The 22,054-nt window shown below is 35.3% G+C and overlaps 2 protein-coding genes across 13 annotated transcripts in view; one reads left to right on the forward strand and one right to left on the reverse strand.

The window, feature by feature from the left end:
- celf4 (CUGBP, Elav-like family member 4) overlaps positions 1 to 9,275 on the forward strand; it is a 195,527-nt gene extending 186,252 nt beyond the window's left edge. For all 10 annotated transcript variants that reach the window (XM_056446136.1, XM_056446137.1, XM_056446140.1 and 7 more), the window contains 2 exons: positions 3,724 to 3,921; positions 9,190 to 9,275. In XM_056446136.1, coding sequence (XP_056302111.1) covers positions 3,724 to 3,851 — 128 coding nt within the window. In that variant the 3' untranslated portion in view covers positions 3,852 to 3,921; positions 9,190 to 9,275. The remainder of the gene's footprint in view (positions 1 to 3,723; positions 3,922 to 9,189) is intronic.
- A 6,035-nt stretch (positions 9,276 to 15,310) lies between these two features.
- The window catches only part of kiaa1328 (KIAA1328 ortholog), a 38,397-nt gene continuing 31,653 nt past the window's right edge, over positions 15,311 to 22,054 (reverse strand). For all 3 annotated transcript variants that reach the window (XM_056446768.1, XM_056446766.1, XM_056446767.1), the window contains one exon: positions 15,311 to 15,708. In XM_056446768.1, the coding sequence (XP_056302743.1) occupies positions 15,501 to 15,708 (208 nt within the window). In that variant the 3' untranslated portion in view covers positions 15,311 to 15,500. The remainder of the gene's footprint in view (positions 15,709 to 22,054) is intronic.

Genomic DNA, 22,054 nt, shown 5'->3' on the forward strand with positions numbered 1-22,054 from the left:
GGTGACTGTGGAGGCCATTTGAGTCCAGTGAATATTGCCATGTTCAAGAAACCAGTCTGAGATGATTTGCGCTTTATGACATGGCGCGTTATCCTGTTGGAAGTAGCCATCAGAAAATAGATACACTACATTGACACGATGGTCAATAATACTAATGGGCCCAAAGTGTGTTATGAGTGAATGATTAAGTTACTGTTGCCTTTTCATCAGCTTGAACTAGTCTGGCCATTCTCCTCTGACCTCTGGCATCAACAAGGCATTTGTGCCCACAGAACTGCCACTCACTGGATATTTTCTCTTTTTCGCACTATTCTCTGTAAAAACTAGAGATGGTTGTGCATGAAAAACCCAGTAGATCAGCAGTTTCTGAAATACTAAGATCCAGGGCCGTGCATGAGGGGGAGGGTGGGTGGCCTTTGTGGCTATAGCCACTGCCACTCTGCCCTCATTGGCTGAGGTACCCTTCTCCACCTGTACCCCCTCCCGTGCCCCACCCCTCGACTGATTCCGGTAATCCACAACTCCCCCCACCCCAACCACTTAGCGCGATTCCTGCGAACGTCACCCCACCCTCCCTCCAGTCTGTGCACGGCACTGCTAAGACCAGCCCGTCTGGCACCAACAACCATGTCATGTTCAAAGTCACTTAAAACACCTTTCTTCATACTGATGCTCGGGTTGAACTGCAGCAGGTCATCTTGACCATGTCTACATGACAAAATGCATTGAGTTGTTGCCATGTGATTGGCTGATTAGAAATGTATGTTAATGAGCAGTTAGACAGGTGTACCTAATAAAGTGGCTGGTGAATGTAAATAGCAGCTAAACAAAATATTGCATTGTCAAATTTTCCCTGTATCGTGCAGCTCTAATGTCTGGTATCTGAAGTCATATCAAATATTAGTATTTTACACCTAAAAGATTAGAGTACAGTATTATAAATATAATCACACAGTGTGCACCTGGCTAAAGACAGGGTAAAAAAGGAATGAATGGCAAATTAAGTGTAAAAAAAAATGGAGGATGTACTATCTTTATGTGGGACATGAAGCTGTAGGGGGAAACTGCAGAAGCGTGATCGCGCGTCCCGCCTGTGACTAATGTGAACCTCTATATTTTAATTAGCGCTATCTGCAGCTTCGCCGGCTCCTTGACTTATCAGAGGCGTCCCATGCATGAACAAACACAACGCTATTGCATTTCAGCTTAATATAAACGCAGTTAGCAGGAGGTGTTTCAGAGCCTCAGACGTGATGATGTGAAATGCTGAGCCGGCTGAAATGATCACAATACCTCATGACAGAGACGGCGCGGAGAGGGAGGAAATAGATGGGGGATTGAGAGCAAATAATTTGCGTTGAAACGTCCGTGTGTTAACTGGCAGCATTTCGCTGTCATTGCTACAACCAGAGAGAACAGATTGAAGCTGATTTACACTACGCAATTTGTTTACCGGAAATATGGTAAATATTTGAGTCACAAACAGTAATAAATAAAGCATTTTTTGTGTCATGATTCAGCTGCCTTTTTAATGAAGTGGCGATACTACAAATTACAGATGCGCTAGGTGTATTTACAGGGACAGTATTTCATGAAGATGCCATAAAATCAGAATGACGCTGTTGTGGATTTTAGTTCTTGTTTGTTAGGTTTAACAGCATCTGCATGCAAGCAAAGTTTGAAATATTCCTCTTTAAGTATGAAATACATCAACGTGGAGGAAAAACCTCCACTTATCTAGCAGTTTCATGTGGTTTTAAAATATATTCCACATACAGTTGAAATCAGAATTAATAAACCCCCTTTGAATTTTTTTATATTTCCCAAATGATGTTTAACAGAGCAAGGAAATTTTCACAGTATGTCTGATAATATTTTTTCTTCTGGAGAAAGTCTTATTTGTTTTATTTTGGCTAGAGTAAAAGCAGTTTTTAATTTTTTAAAACCATTTTAAGGTCAAAATTATTAGCCCCTTTAAGCTATAATTTTTCGATAGTCTACAGAACAAACCATCGTTATACAATAACTTGCCTAATTACCCTAACCTGCCTAGTATTAATAAATGAGTGAATAAAAAAATAACACACTTCCAGATGAAATAAGTTCTATAAATTTATTTAAAAATGTTATTGTAAATAATAAAATATAATAATTACAACATTTAATCATTGAATTATTGTTGATAATTATCAGTTAGCAGTGTATGATCAATATTTTAATCAATACTAGAGGAAATAATCATATATAAAATGCAATTATAGTGAATTATAAAATAATAGTAATAAGTATAATAACATAACAAATGTTAATGATTATTATTAATTAGTACAGGCTACAATTAATATTTGGACCAAGCTCCCAGACAAATAAATGAATAATACAAAAAAAGAAAATGGTATATTGTAAAATATAAATTAATTATATTATTATTACTACAACTACGAATAACAATTTATGACTGATCATTTTCTAAAGTGTCTTGTCAACTTTAGTACACCAGCAACAAAAAGCTAAAAAGCTAATAGACATTTAGTAAAAAATAAATGTTTTACTTTCATGCTACTAAAAAAGGGGTGCCCAAACTCTTGTATGAAGGGCCAAAAACCAAACATCATTGAGAGCCGTGGGCAGAAGGTAAATATATCAAACTATTTAAAGCTGCCATGGGTCATTTCCTAATTTATTTAAAAAATATTTTTTAAAATATAAACAAATCACCTTTATAACACAGTGGAGTTCAGTGCCGAATACACTAGCAGAACCTGCCTTTGCCTTGATTTGCTCACCAAAGTCTGCATTGTCCTCTATCCGTCGGGTCAGGTACTGTATGTACATTTTAAACTAAATTACAGTATTTAAATTGAAACATTTAATTTCAGTTAGCCGTTTGTAGTTTAACAATAAAATAAACGGTTACATAAAATTTGAAATGACAATCTCTAAACTATCCCCATCATTCTCCCTCTCTTCTCAGATGGGATGGTGGGCCAAATCAAAGGTTACCATGGGCCAACTTTGGCTGGCAGACCTAGTTTGGGCATCTCTGTACTAGAATAACCAGCATCACTGCTAACTATACGTCCCAGCATACAGTAGTAAACGCATTGAAGTGGATCAAAAAGGTTTTTCAAAATTGTCCTATGACAACAATGGGTGTTGGCTTAATAGTTTAAGGACAAATTTCATGAAATTTGATAATCAACTTCAAATATTGACTGCTCTATTTATAAAAAGTTTTCAATCAAATTTCAGCATCTTAGAAGTTATGTTTACGAGACAATATTACGAGACACCCGAACATTAGCAGGTCAAATATTTGTGATTTTTGATACTCCACACGTCATAAAAAGAACACTAGCCTCTCGCTACTGCTAGGAGTGACTGGATATCATGTAGTAGTTGTGCATGTTCTCTGTGCTTCTGATTATTGTGTATTACATGTATGCTGTTGTACTGTACTGATTGACTTTGTGCATACTGTATCTGTTGATTTGTGAATTATGTACCTGGTAAACGTGTCACAATGACTGAAGTAAACTTGTTTGCTCCCCTTCCCTTCCTCCCTTCATTTCATACTCACCTCATCCTTTATCATCAACTCATTTCTGGCTTCATTTTCTCACTCCACCTTCCCTGGATCATCTCTAATGTCCATCTGTCCATCACACGCTCGTCCTCATGCATTTGGTGCTGACCTGTCGTCTCCATCTTTCTGCTCTGCAGGTTTTGTGAGTTTTGATAACCCGGGCAGCGCTCAGGCCGCAATCCAGTCCATGAACGGCTTTCAGATCGGCATGAAGAGACTCAAAGTGCAGCTGAAGAGGCCAAAGGACGCCAACCGCCCATATTAGCCCCGTCCCGAGCCCCAGACACCCCTGACCCTGGGGGTGAAGGCCGCCGCTGCGCACAGGGAAAAGACAGGTCAGAATAAAAGACACAAGGATTTACATGTGTTTTAAAAAAAACTGGGAAAAAAAGAATTGAAAAAAACAGGTCATGTTTTTTTCTAAAGGAGCTGTTGACGTGGAACTAAACCAAATTTTGGTAAAAAATAAATAAATAAAAACAATACAAACAAAAATAAAACAAAACAAAAAAATCTGAAAGATTTGTTACGTGTAATAACAATGGAACGACTCAAGGAGAAAGTACTGAACTACTGAAATGTGTTTAATACTTTATATAAAAGGCTTTTTTGTTGATGGCAGCTTAAACACGCCTCTCATATGGAGGATGAAGTCACATGAATTGCTTAGGTGTGTTTTTCACAGACTTCAACAGAGTGTGAAAATCTTGATGGTTCTGTGGGTCTCGTCTATCAAATCTGATCTTAAATTTGTATCCTATATTGGATTCAAGTCAGGTGATTGGCTAGGCCATTCTACAGCTTGATTTTCTTTCCCTGAAAGCATTCGAGAGTTTCCTTGGCTGTGTTTTGGATTATTGTCTTGCTGAAATGTCCACCCTGGTTTCATCCTCATCATCCTGGTTATGTAGATGTTGGACTGAAGCAGCTAATATTCATTTACACTGAAGAAGGGTAGAGGGTTGCTGAAGAACTACTGAGAGATTTCAGCCGCTGTCTGGGCTGTCACTGCCTTTCTACACCTCTCTTTCTTCATGTGTGCAATACTTTTTCTCTGTGTCATTTCATTTTATTACACATAACTTAATTTGTAAACTAATTTGATTTGTTTTCTTAGCTTAAATGGATTCTTTGGTTGTTACCAACCAACAAATTCTGGTGAATTTCAAGTCAACAGCACCTTTAGAAATATGTTTTCTGAGAAAAATGGTGACATGTTCAATACTTATTTTTCCCACTGTATGTCAAAAAATAGAATCAGTAACATTTGTGAATTTATTTATTGAAAAGGACTATCTCTGAGGAAAGACTTTTACATGACACCATTTATAAACAATAAAATAAAATAGTTTGGCTGTTATTTTGGTCTATTTGGGGCCAGAATACACCACAGAGTTTAAAAGAAAAAAAAAAGAAAAGGAAGCTTTTTATGACATTTTTATTTCTCAAAAGATCTTTCATTTTTACATCTGTCAGTCCTGACTTTTTAACCACATAATAAGTTAATTACTCATTTTATATCAGTTAGTTTTTTCTCATAATAATTTTCCCTGTGGTTTGTATGTTTTTCCTTTGTAATTTGTCTGTTAAATTCTGATTTTTTTATCGCACACTTTACAATTGTATCTCACAATTTTAAATTCTTATTGTTTAATCTTCCAAAAAACTATTTTTATTGGAGGTAATTACTAATTCTTACTAATGTATCAGATTTCTGAGTTTTTATATCTTGCAGTTCTGATATTTCCCCCCTTTTAATTGTAAGTTTTCCGGGTTTTTTTTCATCTTACAATTAACAATTGTACACATTTCAGTTTTAACTTAACTTGATTTCTTCCACCACCGTATAACAAACAATAAATAAATACACATTTCTAATTTAATATCACAATTGTTATTATTTCATGATTAAAAAGTTTCACTTGTAAGATTTACAGATCTGAACTTGAAGTCTAATTAAAATTAAGTCTAAATTGTTAGCTTGAAGTCACCAGTAACAAAAATAAGTAAAGATGGCTTGTGTAGCATTCCATGTTGATGTTAAGTCTGCAGTATAACAGGGTATGATATTAAATAGGACCTCTTCTTTCTCCACTCTGGCAGAGAGGGAAAGATCAGTCATTCCCATGTATCACGTATCATCTCACATCTCCTCATCTAAATGAAGATGGAAAATCAATGCTGTGTCATTAATTTACCCTGCTGATGCCTTTTACTGGGACAAGTTATTACCTACTTACACAGCTAGTGAAGCATCTCTGCCTCTGCAGACGACAATGCAGCTCCTGCTTATCTGACCTCACACACAAACAACATTCATCAGTGCTTTTGTCATTTTACTCCAGAAATAGAAAAACAACCTTAAGCAATAAATTAGCCCTAAACATAATAATATAGATACGTTATATTTTTTTTTACTAATTAAGAAAAAAGGCCCCATTACGCGCATATTTAAAAACATTTTTGTCTTGTTTATTTTAGTTTTTGTGAAAATTTTGGCTGTTGGCAGCATATATATTTGGCAAAAATGTATTTTATACCAGGTTAAAAAAGTGCTGTCAAAAACATGTGCAAGAAATGGCAATATCTTCATCCCAATACTATTTAAGCAAAAAGTCATCCATCGATAGTTAACACGCTTCATTAGATCACTCTCCTCTAAAACTCTTTTTGTTAATGATTTGATAACCGATCTAAAGCTAGATGCACTCTGTCTAACAGAAACCTTGCTAAAACCAGACTATTACATGACCCTAAACGAGTTTTCACCTGAAGGATATCATTATAAACATGAGCCTCATCTTAAAGGAAAAGGTGCAGGCGTTGGCATAATATATAGTAATATTTTTAGTGTCACTCGACGATCTGACTTCAAATATTATTCATTTGAATTAATAGTGTTTAATATTTCAGTGTGGAATATAAACAATACATTTCTGTCTAAATTTATATTGTCAACTGTATATAGGCCTCCAGGGCACAACACAGACTTTACAAAAATAATTTGCTGATTTCTTAAATAGTTTTGGCCACAGATAAAGATTTAATTGTTGGTGATTTTAATTAGTGGTGGGCAAAGCGAGGGTTCATGAAACACTCAAAGCAAATCTGTCGAAGCTTCGAGATGTTTAGAAACGAATCTCTATGGTGACACCTGATGGTCATTTTTTATGTATTGCTCTGGAAAGAAACAGTTAAGTAAATTGAGGAATTTTACCCCACATTGTAAAGTTAAAGTTTCAAGTGATTTAGTTCCTGACTATCATGCAGAGATAATGGGTTTGAATCCAAGGTGATGCAGCTATAGATGTTAGTTTTTAAATGCTCTGTTCATGTAATGTGTTTTGTTTTAACATTGATCTCGCATCCAAATGAACACTTAATAATAACACTTAAAAATAAATGTCTTGTTTTGGTCATAAAAAAATAACATTATTAAAATACATAGTTATTGTTTTAGAGTATTTGTACAAGTCAGGATTCAAACTCTGGACGTTTGCAGCACAGCTACTCTGTGCACACGCATGGTCCACTAGGCTACATGAGATTTTTGCCTGACCCTGTCAGTCAAACACAGATTCACCAGGTCTCGAAATGCTTCTGAAAGTACTGATACTTTGAATCGTTTTAGTCATGTGACCTGGGTATTTCGCATCATGCTTCAATGCAGTGTTTCGAAACACTTGCACTTCAAGATCTCCACACGATGTCAAAATGTCCGTTTCACGTCAGCCATCCCTAGTTTTAATATTCATATAGATAATGAAAATGATGCAACAGTCTGGTCTTTAGACATACTAGCCTCTGTTGGAGTGACAGCATGTCTCAGGACCTACTCATCAGCATTATCATGCCTTAGACCTAATATTATCACATGGAATCGATATTGATAATGTTGAAGTTGTGCAGCAGAGTGATGAAATTGAGACGAATTGAATTCAGAATTTTAACTATTTAAAAATATATATTTGGGATTTTTGTTTTTATTTTTAGGATGCGCACATCAAGAAACCCTTTTTCCTGTTGCTTTGCCAAATTAACTAAAATTATGAAATAGGTTGTATTGGTTTTGGACTTTAGAGTTTTATCTACTGAATAATTAGTATGTTTTATTTGGTGGGGTGGGGGCACCCTGAGCTTGGTTTTTTGTGACTAATAATTAGCACTTAAATTAACATTGTTTCTGATGATTGATTTTTTTTATTTAATTTTTTTATTTTATCAATTTAAAAAATCTTCTTAGATTTATCTATAATCAGACCCCCTAGTTTTTTGCGATTCCGCGATCGCTGAATCCAACACAAAATCAACAAAAAGTCGCAAATTTTGCGATCCTGCTAAATTCTTAATTAAATGCAAAATAATCGCCAAAAAAAATTTAAATCTCATTAAACATCCAATTCTAAACCATATAATCAAATTATATTTATTTCACTTTGCAATGAATTGTTTTACATGACTTATAGACGTTGTATATGCAGTGCATGGGATGTATTTGAGTGTCTCTCGAAAAATGAGAAGTGGGGGTCGGGGGAGTTTTCAGCTTGTGCAGTAAGCAGACGCACATGAAGCGCAAGGGATTTACATGTGAAGTCAATGCAAAGATGAGATATAGACATCTTGTGGCGCGAATTGGGCATTTTGTGGTTTAACACGCTTCAGACTGCAAAAGAAAGTTAGAGCAATAGAACAGACAGGTGGAGATGAGGTTGGTTCAAGGGTGATGGCTGTTGGATGTGACCAAATTTAAGGACATCAATTGTGCTTCACATGTATGCCCAGTATTGTGATGCGTCAAATCGCTAAATTCTTTCTCCCTGCCAATTTTTATGCCAGTCAGAGTTTTAGGTGTATTTCGGTAGGGGAATCCCTAACGCATGTCCTATGTGTGACATGATGTCAGATGCTCTAGGGAGTGACATCTGAGAGAAAGTAAAATCGTGGATAAAAATAAGAGTTATAAAACCTCAGGCTTAATCGCTACTGTTTCAGATCTTGTCTTGACAAGAGACCAAAATAAAGAAACTTTATTTTTATGATTTGTGCATTGTTTCAGATTGTACACCTAATTTAGATTGTGCTACCTAATCTGGTAAATACGTAGAATTTTTTTACATTTTTATATATATATTTTAATAGTGAAATTGTCTGCAAATTGCTGGGAATTACCGCTACAAAATCAGTCATTTTTATTGTAAAGAAATCATTTAAAAAATCGGGAAAACCTAGGGGTTCTGTATAATACATAGAAGGTTATACATTTAGTTTTTAGGTTGTGCAACAAAAGTGCACAAAAAAAGGGTTTAAAATTTCAAAATGAATCCTAAACATTTTGAAAGCAATCCTCAGGATTGATGATGTTAAAGAAATCATTAAAGCGTAAAAAATATATTAAACTGTCATACTTTTATTTAGTTTTTTGGTAAAGTTAAGAGTAGCATTTTTTTTTTATTAATTCACAAATGTTAAATGGTGTGAAACGCTCTGCCAGTTTTTCTACGCTCTGCCATTTTCTTTGAAAGATAAAAACCAACTAAGTGAAACATGCACGCTCATTTCATCCTGACTTTAAATACTTATGTTCTTTTGTGTTTCCTCCACAGGTTTTGTAGAGCTGGAACACATGTTGATAACATGCCAAATGTATTTGAAATCACAACAGATCAAGATCATTGGGGCTGGGGATAGAACTGAAGCGGGACATGAGGAGGATGGAGCCGTGTGATTTTCCACCACCACCAGGCTCTATGGACCTTTTTTTTGGACTTCAGTGTTAAACTCAGGGGAGCCGCGGTGTTACTGGACCATACCGTACTCCCTTCTCCAACCCCCCCTAGCCCTTATTTTGCAGGACCACTGGACACTACTGAAGACTAACACAAAAGTATATATTTAAAAAAAAAAAAAAAGAAAGAAAAACAATGCCAGCCCTTGGAAGGCTCTGAATAAGTAGTACGAAAGAAGAAAAACACTTTTTAAAACTAAGATAGACTTTTAGATGGGAATCATGTAATATTGAAGACGTCTTTGGGAAAACTTTTTAAAGAACTGTTTTAGAAACCAACAAAAAGGATCAAAAAAAAAAAAAAAAAAAACTTGAAAGAACTTTTTGGAAGGATGTGACAATTCAGGACACGAACTTGCTTCGACTCGGGATGGCCAACTTTTTTTCTTGGAGTGCCTGTCCGTTTCCAGCGGCATCGGCTGTCATAAAGCACAGCCTGCGTCCGCTGGGAGACTCACCTGTCATTCCTTAGTTGTGTAGGGACCAAATGACCAAACCTTTTTATCACAAATGAAAAGAACAAAAAAAGAAACAAAAAAAAAAGACTTGTTCCTGTAACATAATCGGACCACTGCATCTCTTGCTGTGCCAATCGGTTTAAGAGTTGTATTTAAGAAGAAAAAAAAGAAAGAAAAAAAAGATATATGTATAAAAAGAACATATATGACTATATGCATACATATAGATTGCTGATATGCTTTTGAATACTGGCAGAACTATTTCCGATGGCCCGTTGAGGCTGTTCACTTCGCTAGTTTACAATTACTGCTCAAAATGAAGAATATTTATTTTTATTTCTCTTCTAGTTTTTCTCTGTGGTGAGAGAAAGGGTGCATGGGAAGGGTTGTTCCATATTGCAGCCTTACCTTTTCTATCTTACGTCCTGACCTTGTAGTTAAGAGACCATCTTAAAGAGGTTTGAAATAAACAATCCTGTTTATATATATAACGTACATACGATATGTATAGCAGACATTCGAGCAATATGTATTCATATGTATGCAGCTGTACAGCATATATATGGATACATACGATATTAATCCCAAAACCCATATATGTATTTATATGCATATATTTTATATGTGTGTATATATAGAACGCGGCTATTCAATATGTAGAGCTGTAATTTTTTTGTAGATTTAAGCTGGAGTTTGAAACCACTGCTCTGCTTTGGACTTTTACCACTGGGAGAAAAAAATATCTCGAAAATCGGCAGCTGCGATCTGCAGGCATTCCTCTCGATCCTATATATATATATATATATATATATATATATATATATATATATATATATATATATATATATATATATATATATATATATATATATATATATATATAACGTTCCTTATCCGCCAACAAATACACACACACACACACAAGCATACATACATTCAAGGGTAAGAAAACTGATTCAATTTGTGTATATATGTGTATATGCTACTTACAAATGCAAAAAGGCCTCCTCTCGTTAGAGAGTTTAAAGAGAATCAGGATCATTAGTACAGAATATGGACATATCTGCCTCCCGCCTCATTCACAAACAAACAAAAACACAAACAAAAACGTTATTCACTTGAACTAGCGTTTTTTTGTCCCACGTTCGCGCATGCGTTGTCGAATCATCTGCAGTGCGTCCATACACCTGACAGCACTGTGCTATGACACCGCTAGCAGCCATTCATTATTATGATGATGTCAAAACAACGCAAACACTCGACTTCTTTTTAAAAATGCAAACGAAACAAAAACACAACAACTATAGCTACAGCTAACTGCGAAGCCTTCAAATATTTGTTGACAAACCTGTGCAGCTTGACACCGCCATTTACCGAAAAACACCCACTCGACGCGTTCTGCTTACGATTACAATGAAGTGGGCATTATGTACGTTTTTGCACAAGTATCGTCAGAATCCGCATCACATTGCGTGTTTACATGCGCCGCTTCGAAGAGGTTTTCGAATTTCTCGCGTTTAAGGATGACTTTTGGTTATGCTTTGCAATTGCTCTATTATTATACAAGATGGCACTATTGTAAATATAAACGAAGATTCAGTGGGGGGGATGGGGACAAGCAGTAGTTAGTTCACCTCATTTCGAAGGGGAATTCGCTTCTGACGTGTTCCGAGAATGTTTGCATCTTGCCTTTTTAGATCTTTCCGACACATGATCATTCAGGTATTCCAGGATCGTTTGCCAGGATATGCATTCCGTCTGTTGGATTTTTCAGTCTTTCTCTCGCTCATCATCTTCCTCCTCGTTAACCGTTTTTAGCTGCAACTGTTTACATAGCAATCTGGAAAAAGTGTAAAGTTGACAAAACCGACAAAGACGACAGAAGTTTTATTATAAATATATATAAGTATATACATGAACTGCTGAATATACTGTAAATGTTTTTTCTCTTTTTTGCTCTGTTCCTCTGTATATAGGTTTGCATATTTTATAGTCTTTTACTTCTATCTAGAAGGACTGGATGACAATTTAAAGACAAAACAAGCTGAATTAAAAGCAGGTAAACTCTAGTCCTTAGAGATGCAGTATGGCTGTAAGGTTGATTACGAAACGTACGAGAAGCCAATCAGATTCGATCAGAACATTTAAGGTCACTTTCGGAACTGCTGCCAACATGAGTATTTATTTGCCTATTTATGTATTTCATTTATGTCATTTATTAAATTATTGGTTTTTTATTATTCTTTTTGAACTACTAATCTGTTTGTATCCACACTGAATATCATTTTGTCATTCGAGATGCTTTTTTAAAAGTATATTTTTACATGTTTTTTGTATCGTGAGACACAATGGAACAATGCAACTGGCAGAATCAGGGTAATCCTTTATGGAGAATGTAGAACTCATGAAGGACTGGTGTCAAAAGTTTTTTGCTGCACCTGTTAGAACTGTCTGCTGTTTTCTTCTGTTCTGCGATTCCATGCGTCTGTCAGAACTCCGATGTGCTTCACTGCTTTTTCCAAACACACTGGAAAGAAAAAAAAAAGAAAATATGGAAGAAAAACTGCACTAATCCATCAGACTCTCAGCAACTCTGGTTTTATAGCCGTTCTTCATTAGCACTAACTGTCTTCAACTCATCAGAAACAGTCTGAACTTACAGAAACAATGCAGTAAAATGAAAAGAAGAAAAAAAAAATTCAGACATTTTGAGCACAGTTGAGCGTGCTGGGTAGTATCTGTGGATTTTTGCCAAGCCTATCACAATGAGATTGAGCTGTATTAGCGGTGAAAGTGCTGCCGCAGCTCCTGCCCCGTTCTCAACTCCACGTTTCTCTGGTCCCTAGACTCTCTTTTGTAATTTTACTGAATGACGCGTTTCCGCTTAAGCCCAGTAATAAAGCACAGTGTAGAATAAAGCAGCATTAAGCTTGTCCCAATTCCTGCTGTATGTCTACACAACTTGTTTTTATCTCTTCCTCTGTGTGTTTATGGATTTGTGGCACGACTGATGTACTCTGAAACCACTTCAAAGGTGGTGGGTTTATATGCACACACACACACACGCTCTCGCTGAAACTTTCTTTACACCACTTCAGATCAAATTAGACCAATAGCCCTGAAGCAATGTTTGGCTGAATCCCATTGCATATACAGATGATTCGCAGATCTAGTTTGAAGTATCAAAGCATATTTGCTGCATATATTGGAAAAGCAAGGGAGTAGGAAAGTGAAGGGACATGGTAATGTCTTTGAAATATATCAAAAATATGAGTTGTGGGGAAAAAAAATTATGCGTAGACCCTCTGAAATATTTTTTAGGTTTTTATTTCTTACATTTTTATGAAGAATAGAGATACGCCGATATTTAATTTTTTACCGATAACTTGGTTGGAGGCCGATAGCCAATGTAGTAGCTAATAAAATGTCAAATAATTTTTCTAAATATTCTGCAGGATTGCAAAGGCAAACTTATACAGTGAACAACTAATTTCATTTAAAACTTTAACTTCAGAAAAGTTTGAAGTGATCTGAATTGTATTAATCAACAATTCTTTTCTATACATAAGATCTAAGAAATGAATTAATAAAGCAACCAAGTCTCCGTCTATACATAACATAACTTCAATCTACACTAGTAATAATTTAATAATAAAAAATATAGGTCAGGTCAGTGCCATCAGCAGTAAATAAATGGAGAACTTTTAAGCAAATGTTACTGAAAGGTAAGTAATGCCTTGCCTTAATGTTATTTTTAAATAAAAAGTTTTACTGAGGTGGATTCTTATTGATTGTATAGGTTAGGAGTCACCAATCTCGGTCCTAGAGGGCCGGTGTCCCTGCAGAGTTTAGCTCCAACTTGCCTTAACACAACTGCCTGGATGTTTCAAGTATACCTAGTAAGACCTTGATTAGCTTGTTCAGGTGTGTTTGATTAGAGTTGGAGCTAAAATCTGTAGGGCACCGGCCCTCCAGGAACAAGATTGGTGACCCCTGGTATAGGTGTTAATGACCAGAGGGTAGCAATACATGAACAAAGAAATTATTAAATAAAAGCAACCAAGTCACTGAAAATTAACCAAAATTGAAATATCAGTAAAATAATAATAAAAAAGTGGCCAGCAGCATGCATGTTAAGTGGTTCAATCAGCAGGAAAAATACATAATTTATTGGCTTAATGATGTCCGCATAATTTTGTTATGGGATCGAAAATGATGACATGAAAAATAGCATTTATAGGCCAATACTGATATGGCCGCCAATATATTGTGCATCCCGAAATCATGTCTAGTTATTGTGCATCCCGAAAAATCATGCCCAGTTAGTTAACAAAATCGTTCCACATACAATTTAAGTTAAAGTTTAACTAAAGCTTAAGAAGCCTAATAAATCATTTAGTTTAATCTGCTTGCTTTTTTAAAGAAAAGAAACCAATATAAACACTAATTAATGCCCTGCCTTACTTTTTTTTTGCATTTTCTTTTAGCTCTGTACAAAAGCTTTTTGTTAGATTCTTTCTTTCTTTGCTCATTTTGATAAATAAAAAAACAATATAAATATTGACAAAAATAAGGTTTGACTTAAAACAGAATGTTATTATGAATGAAATTTCAGACTTATACAGGGCTAAATGCTAAGTATTTAAAAGATTTTCACTTGATCGATTAAAAAAAATGATAAATTTTAAATAAAACAAAACATAGCTGTCTTAACATAACATCACTTCAGTCGACAATAGTAATAATTTAATAATAAAATATAGGTCAGGTCAGTATCATAAGCAGTAAATAAATGAAGAACTTCTAAGCAAATGTTACTGAAAGTAGTTAAACGCTATTTTTAAATAAAGTTAAAATCTTTGCTGAGATGGATTGTTGGTAATTGTATGGGTTTAAATGGCCAGATTGGATAGCAATACATGAACAAAAGAAAATTAAGACCTGAAAAAAAAAATCAAGACCTGCAACACAATACTTCAGTAGATTTAAGACTTTTTAAGGCCTTAAAGTTTGTTACATTTTAAGACCCTGTGTATACCCTTCCCTTCTCATAAAACAAATATATATATATATATATATATATATATATATATATATATATATATATATATATATATATATATATATATATATATATATATAAATGAACGTAATAAGCTTAAATGTTATATTTAATATTTTGGACAAATAGCTATCCTTATTTGCAGGTAAGACCATCATTTCCATTTTTATGACTGTATTTTGCAATTCAGTCCAGGTTTTCCAAATCACAACTAAATGCTGCTGTAACTTCATCTTATTAACCAATCACTCTTACTAGAATTCCTCATTTGTTCAGATGACAGTGGGATTACACATTACAGATCACAGCAACTGTTCTTGAGAAGCTCTTTAACCGTACACACTGCCAGTCTACGTCAGTTCCTTGGAAAGCCTGAGGAGCTGCTGCCCAACCATCTGTGACTGAATAAACAACACCAATTATTAATAAACACATTTTTATTAAGGCAAAAATAAACCTGGAATACAGCAACGTCATGAGGAAAAAAAATAAAAAAAATTAAGACCATCATTTTTTTTTCAAGTCACTAAAAAGGCAGAATTAAGAGCACAATAATGGTTAATAGTGAGTTCTTGTTTTCCAACCTGAGCGTCCGTTCATTCTAACCCTTCAACAGATGAAAAAAATGTCTTCTAAAATCTCACTTTCCTCCAAGTCTTGCAGAGCAGATCGACTGGGCCCAAACGGAGAACGAAGGGTCTTGTTAGAGGATGGAGGGGCGATGAAAGCATTTCGGGATGAGGGTTTGATTCGGTACGTCTCTGGATTGGATACAGGGCTAAAAATGTCCAGGAGCTCAATCAAAGAGTCGTCCAACCTGACAAGAAATAAATAAAAACTCATGAGTCAGTGTAAATGTTTATATGCCAGAATAAAAAAAGTGTATTAGTCACATACATATACAATTAAAGTCAGAGTTAATTATTAGCCCTCCTGAATAGTCCTCCTGTATACTTTCCCCCCAATTTCTGTTTAATGGAAAGAAGATTTTTTTTTTTCAAAACATTTTTAAACAAATGTTAATAACTAATTTCTAAGTTATTTATTTTATCTTTGCCATGATAACAGTAGATAACATTTAATTGATATTTTTCAAGACACTAGTATTCAGCTTAAAGTTACATTTAAAGGCTTAACTAGGTAAGTTTGGTTAATTAGGGGTCCGGGCCGCACAAGAAATCATTAATTGTTTCTGTTTTATTTATTTATGTGAACGATCTTTTATTTGAAAAAAAAAATCTTTGATTTTGAAAAATGATCATATGCTCTCGGTTACATATCGGTCACTTGAACGCCAGAATTTAACCCACAAGCTAGCAAAATGAGTAAGAAACATAGATGTGTTTGGAAAATTTCTTTGTGAAGGGGAAAAAACCCAGTGCAAGACCCATGAACTGCCAAAGGTATGGATCCGCAACCCATTTGTTAATAAAGAAGATCAACTGCTGGAGATCGCAAATGATGATGGCCGTTCAAATATTGCATATTTTTCACGCGCAAGTTCGTTATTTAAAATGGAGGAGCGTGGCTTGTGCGCACATATTAAGAGCGACACGTGCAAGTGCACATCACGTTTGTGCCTTCCAGGCACACATAGTTGAAAGCATCTTCAGAATACCACGAGCATTGTTTTGTCAGCTTCTCATCCTCTGAGAAAATGGTTGATGATCGCCTAGCAATCTACATACTGTATCCCCACCCTCCGGGCCATGGAAAAATTGTCAATCATTGACCAGTCCGCAATGATAAAAAGGTTGGGGACCACTGCTGTAGACAATCAAAAAAAAAAATATTGCTTAATAGGGCTAATAATGTTGACCTTAAAATGGCTTTTAAAAAAAATAAACTAAAAACTGCTTTTATTCTAGCTGAAATAAAACAATAAGACTCTCCAAAAGAAAAAATATTATCAGACATACTGTGAAAATTTCCTTTGCTCTATTAAACATCATTTGGGAAACATTTGAAAAAGAAAAAATGCACAGGAAGGCTAATAATTTTCACCTCAACTGTACGTACCACTCAGATTGCCCTACATTAAAACAACACTGTTGCATCTGACTAGACAATGGAGTTCTTGGGCTTTGAAATGTGTGGCCTTAGGCTGCGTATGAAGAACAAGCAGGGTTTTTTTTATTTTCCTAGTTTGGCAGGAGAAATAAAAGAGCTGAGCGAGGAGATAAATAAATAAAAGAATAAATAAACAAAGATTAAGCAAATAAAGATTCAACCCCTCAGTCGAGGTGCTTAATAAATTATTCATCGAGTACAGACACGCACATTTCAGATATAAAACATGAATTCTTAAAGCACGCTCCACTGATGCTGCTAACATAATTCACTGCTCATTCTAAACAGCGCTGATTTTCATCCAAGCAGCAGAGGGATGAGTGGCTATTCAGACACATCTGTGTGTGTGTGTGTTGGGGTGGATCTCAGCTCTTATGAGAGGCAGAAAACAGTGTCATCAATTGACATGTGAAAGCTGTATTTGCTACACGACCATGATAGCGATGATTATCCACCATTTCCTTCCTGTCTGACACTTTTTGATATCATAAAAGTGTCAGACAGCTACACCTGAAAAGTTTTTAAAGAAAGGTAAATAGAAATTAAAGGTTGTCAGAATGCTGAACTTCCATCCACCTTGAGCGACACTTCAGCTCTGGTTCAAATCTAGTGACATGTTTACAGGCTGCATAGGTAGCTTCAAGTCAACATCATAGCTGATGGCACATTACAAGTGACTGATTTGGAGCACTCGGTTTAGACAGCAACTGCTCATGTCAGACTCCACTTGAAATTAGATTTTAATGAAGTTTTGTGCTATTATGTTGCCAAATTCAAGTGCAGGATGATTTTTTTTTTAATAATTTGATATAAAAAAAAATAAACCTGTCGGTAAAGTCATTTTTAGTATTCAACAAAATATTGTAATCACTTCAATCAACATTTTTCTAATTTTCATCACCATATGGGGTTCGTTTTTGATACATGCAGCAGAAAATATCTTATAAAAGGCATTATAGATTTTCTAACTCTACAAGATACATTGAAATATCATGCTAAAATTTGCCAAATATTAATCTTTATAAAAAAGGAAGGATGTTACAGTCCATGTACTACACTCCCTGACAAAAGTCTCGTCATCGATCCCAGTTGTAATAGCAACAAATAAAGACTTCTAGTTGATAATGTGGAAAAGTGGCAGAAGGTAGATTTTTCAGATGAATGATCTGTTGAACTGCATCCCAATCATCACAAATACTGCAGAAGACCAATTGGAGCCCACATGGACCAAAGATTCTCACGGAAATCAGTCAAGTTTGGTAAAGGAAAAATCATGGTTTGGGGTTACATTCAGTAAGGGGGCGTGTGAGAGATCTGTCAGCCAATATCAAAAGCCTAAGATATCAAGACATCTGTGCTGCCCATTACATTACAAACTACAGGAGAGAGCAAATTCTTCAGCAGGATAGTTCTCCTTCTCATACTTCAGCCCCCACAAAGTTCCTGAAAGTAAAGAAGGTCACGGTGTTCCAGGATTGGCCAGTCCAGTCACCAGACATGAACATTATTGAGCATGAAAACAAAGAATCTTGATGAACTCTTTGAGTCCTGCAAGAACGCTTTCTTTGCCATTCCAGATGACTTTATTAATAAGTTGCAGAGATGTATGGATGCGGTCCTCCAAGCTCATGGGAGTCGTACACAATATTAATTCCTTTTCCACTGCACCATGACTTTATATTCTATACTGTACATTATTTCTGTTAAGTGACAAGACTTTTGTCTAAGCAAAGTCAGACCTTACTGTCCTAATTAAGTCATGACGATATTTTATTTAGGTCAAATAAGCGCAATCTAGAGGCCTTTGCCTTTCATATAAGCCACATATCAAATTATCAACTAGAAGTTATTATTTGTTGTTCCTAAAACGTGGATAGGTGACAAGACTTTTGTCAGGTAGTGTAAATATACCTGTCGATTTAAAGGGATAGTTCACCCAAATATTTGTGTTTACTTAATATTTACTCACCCTCAAGTGGTTGCAAACCTTTATGATTTTCTGTTATTGGTTGAACACAAAAGAAGATATTTTGAAGAAAGCTGAAAATCTTTAACCATTGACTTCCATGCTAGGAAAAACAACTATGGAAGGTCAATTGTTACGGTTATAAATGACAATGACAATATTCATTTTTGGGTGAACTATTACTTTAAGTGTCAATTTAATTAGTTGTGAGGGAAAAAAGAATGTATTAAAATGAATAAAACAGCGCTAAATATTTATGCATAAATTGTCATTTTGCTAATGTCTATTTGACATTTGACTTTTTACATTTAACTTAAATTTTATCAACCAAATTTAATTTGCCTTTTTTAATACATTGATCACAGAGTAAGGTATAGTAAATATAGTAAAAGTCAATCATACTGTTAGAAATTAAAAGACTAAAATTAAAATTAATATTAAAGTAAAAAAGGTTTTAATAATCAAAATCTTCCATTGTCAACAGGTCAATAGTGGAGTGATATATGATGAACTACTCGGCAGAATTCACTTTTCAAAGCATCTATTGAACCACTTGCAAACCAAGCATCAGAAAAACAACCAAGTGCATGGATCACAGCCTTTTCAGAAGACTGAACTTTGGAGCTTGCCAATCCAACAGCTTTTTTTGCATAGAAAATAGTCAAAATAACTTTTCCATGAAACCCATTAGGATAAAATAAAATCTGATCTATCTGATCTCTTCTCCTTCTCTTTTTAAAACCTAAAACTACTCCTCCTCCTCCGAATGCCTATTTCGGTTGACCAGGTGAGGGCTGAGTGAACTGGTGAATCTGTAAAGTTGAGTTTTGAGGTTGACAGACTGATCCCCAGAGTGCTGAACACATGTTTGCACACAGGTAGCTCTGTGGGGTTCCTGAGCACCTGTTCTCCTCATGCTGGCACTGATGAAGGTGCCCTACAGAAGCTTTGGAACACATCCTGCATTGTGTTCTGCTGCCAAAGATCGCAAACCTCCACTTCCCCGAGGACTACAAAACAATTGATCTCACTTCACACTTTACCAAGACCTCCAAGAAGCTGGTCCTTTGACAGACCACCTGAAGCCACTGCAGTTTGTTAACCACTGTTAGCTCTAGAGGTAGCAACCAGTCACAATTAGCAAAACTAAAAATGCTGCACAATACTGGTTTGCATAACGGGTGGTGAACTATATCCAGTTGGAATTCAAAGAGCAGATCCGTGGGTACTCTAACCGCTAATGTGTACATGATTTTGATTGAAATCACAAATACAAGTTGAAAAAAAAAGTGTTCGTAAAACTACAAAGATGGAGAATGTGCAAGATCGACGGTTAACTGGAGAGGTTTTGGTAAAGTTGTTTGAATGATTCTTAATTAACATCTAACCTTCTGGAATATATTTATTTGACGTTTTCCGAGATATATTTCATCTGCATCAACAATGTGAACTTTTATAAGACATGTTGGGTCAACTTCTGAATGCATAATTATACAAACACCTTCGAAGACTTCTCTTCATCAATGATCAGCGAATAGCAGATTAACCTGCTGCTGCATCACCAATATAGAAGGAAAGCAAAAATGAAAGAAATGTGGATGATGGGACAAGATGATTGAAAGGGCAACATAACGGTCCATTATTGAGAAAATAGTATGTCAAAGTTTGTATACTCTTTGGTTACATACTCCTTAAAAACTACATGCTTTTAGGACGAACTAGGACACTGCACACTTGTTCTAACTACTGGCATTAAAAAAAATATGCAATATGTTTAAACCTTAGTATGCAGCTTTACTGTCTTTCACTGGGTAAAATAATTAGTTATTAATCAATACATTTGAATAAAGTACAAAATAAATTTAGGAGTAATACTTCTGTTGATATGTCACTTTTTATATGACTACTTTCATAGTGCATTCTATGATTGCTATGGCAAAAGGCATGCAATAATGCATTCAAATTTTATTTTACTTCCTTTGTTTATACCTCAATTTGGAATATACACTCCATATACACCAATTTATTAGCTATACTTTGCTAGTAGTGGGATAGACTGACTGACGGATAGACTGCTTTGTTTTCCATTTAAGATTCCAAATAGATTCCAAAATCTACCATCCAAATGTTGCAACAGAAATCAAGACTCATCAGACAAGTGAAACTTTTTCCCAATCATCAGCCTGCACTGTAAAAAATGCTGGATTCCACACAATTCCCTCACATTGTCCCAACACAAATTGATTAAGTTAACTCAATTATGTTTACAAATTTAAGAGGATTGAACAACCCAATTAAGTTGTCCCAAAAAAGAAAATATGTGTTGTTTTAACAAATTTTAAATAAGTAGTTTAAACAAGCAGCAAAAGTAATTGTGTGAACTTCTCTTATCTTATGATTCTTCTGCTGTAGCTCATCTGCTTCAAGGTTTGACATGTTGTGCATTCAGAGATGGTCTTAGTGAACCATCAGTTTGGCTATTCTCCTCTGGCATTAACAAGGCATTTCCCCACACATAATTGCTTCTCTCTAAATATTTTCTCTTTTTCTGACCAGTCTTTGTGAACTGTAAGGATCTGTATGTAACATTTCAGCAGATCAGAAGTTTCTGAAAAACTCAGACCAGCTCATCTGGTACCAACAACAAAGCAATATTAAAAGTCATTTAAAAATCACCTTCTTCATTTAGAGGCTCTTTACTACAGGCATGTCTACATGCCGTAAAGCATTGCTACGTGTTTGGCTGATTTGGCTTTATAAGTACCTAATAAATAGGGTTGGTGAATTCATAATGTCTTAAAATAATGCCTAAGTAGGGTTTGCCAAGGAGCAAGCCTCTCCCATCTCTCCTTCATGGACACTTCCCTATGCAAGTGATTACCAACTACATGTCACATCCATTTGCATTTCAGCAACTGCATGAAACAGCTAATGTTGACTCTTACATTGTTTTTGCACTGTAAATTTGTCAGCTGTTTTCCAGTAATTTTACTCTTGCAATTTTGCACTGCTAATGTTACATCTGTTGGTAATTATCATATTTCTTGTAACATAATAGATCTTGCCAAGTGATTTTATTAAGAAATGCACATAACCTTTTCTGTCAGGTATGCTTCATCTGTACGAA

This window comes from Danio aesculapii, chromosome 21 (assembly GCF_903798145.1).
Source record: "Danio aesculapii chromosome 21, fDanAes4.1, whole genome shotgun sequence".
In the NCBI taxonomy this organism is placed as follows: Eukaryota; Metazoa; Chordata; class Actinopteri; order Cypriniformes; family Danionidae; genus Danio; species Danio aesculapii.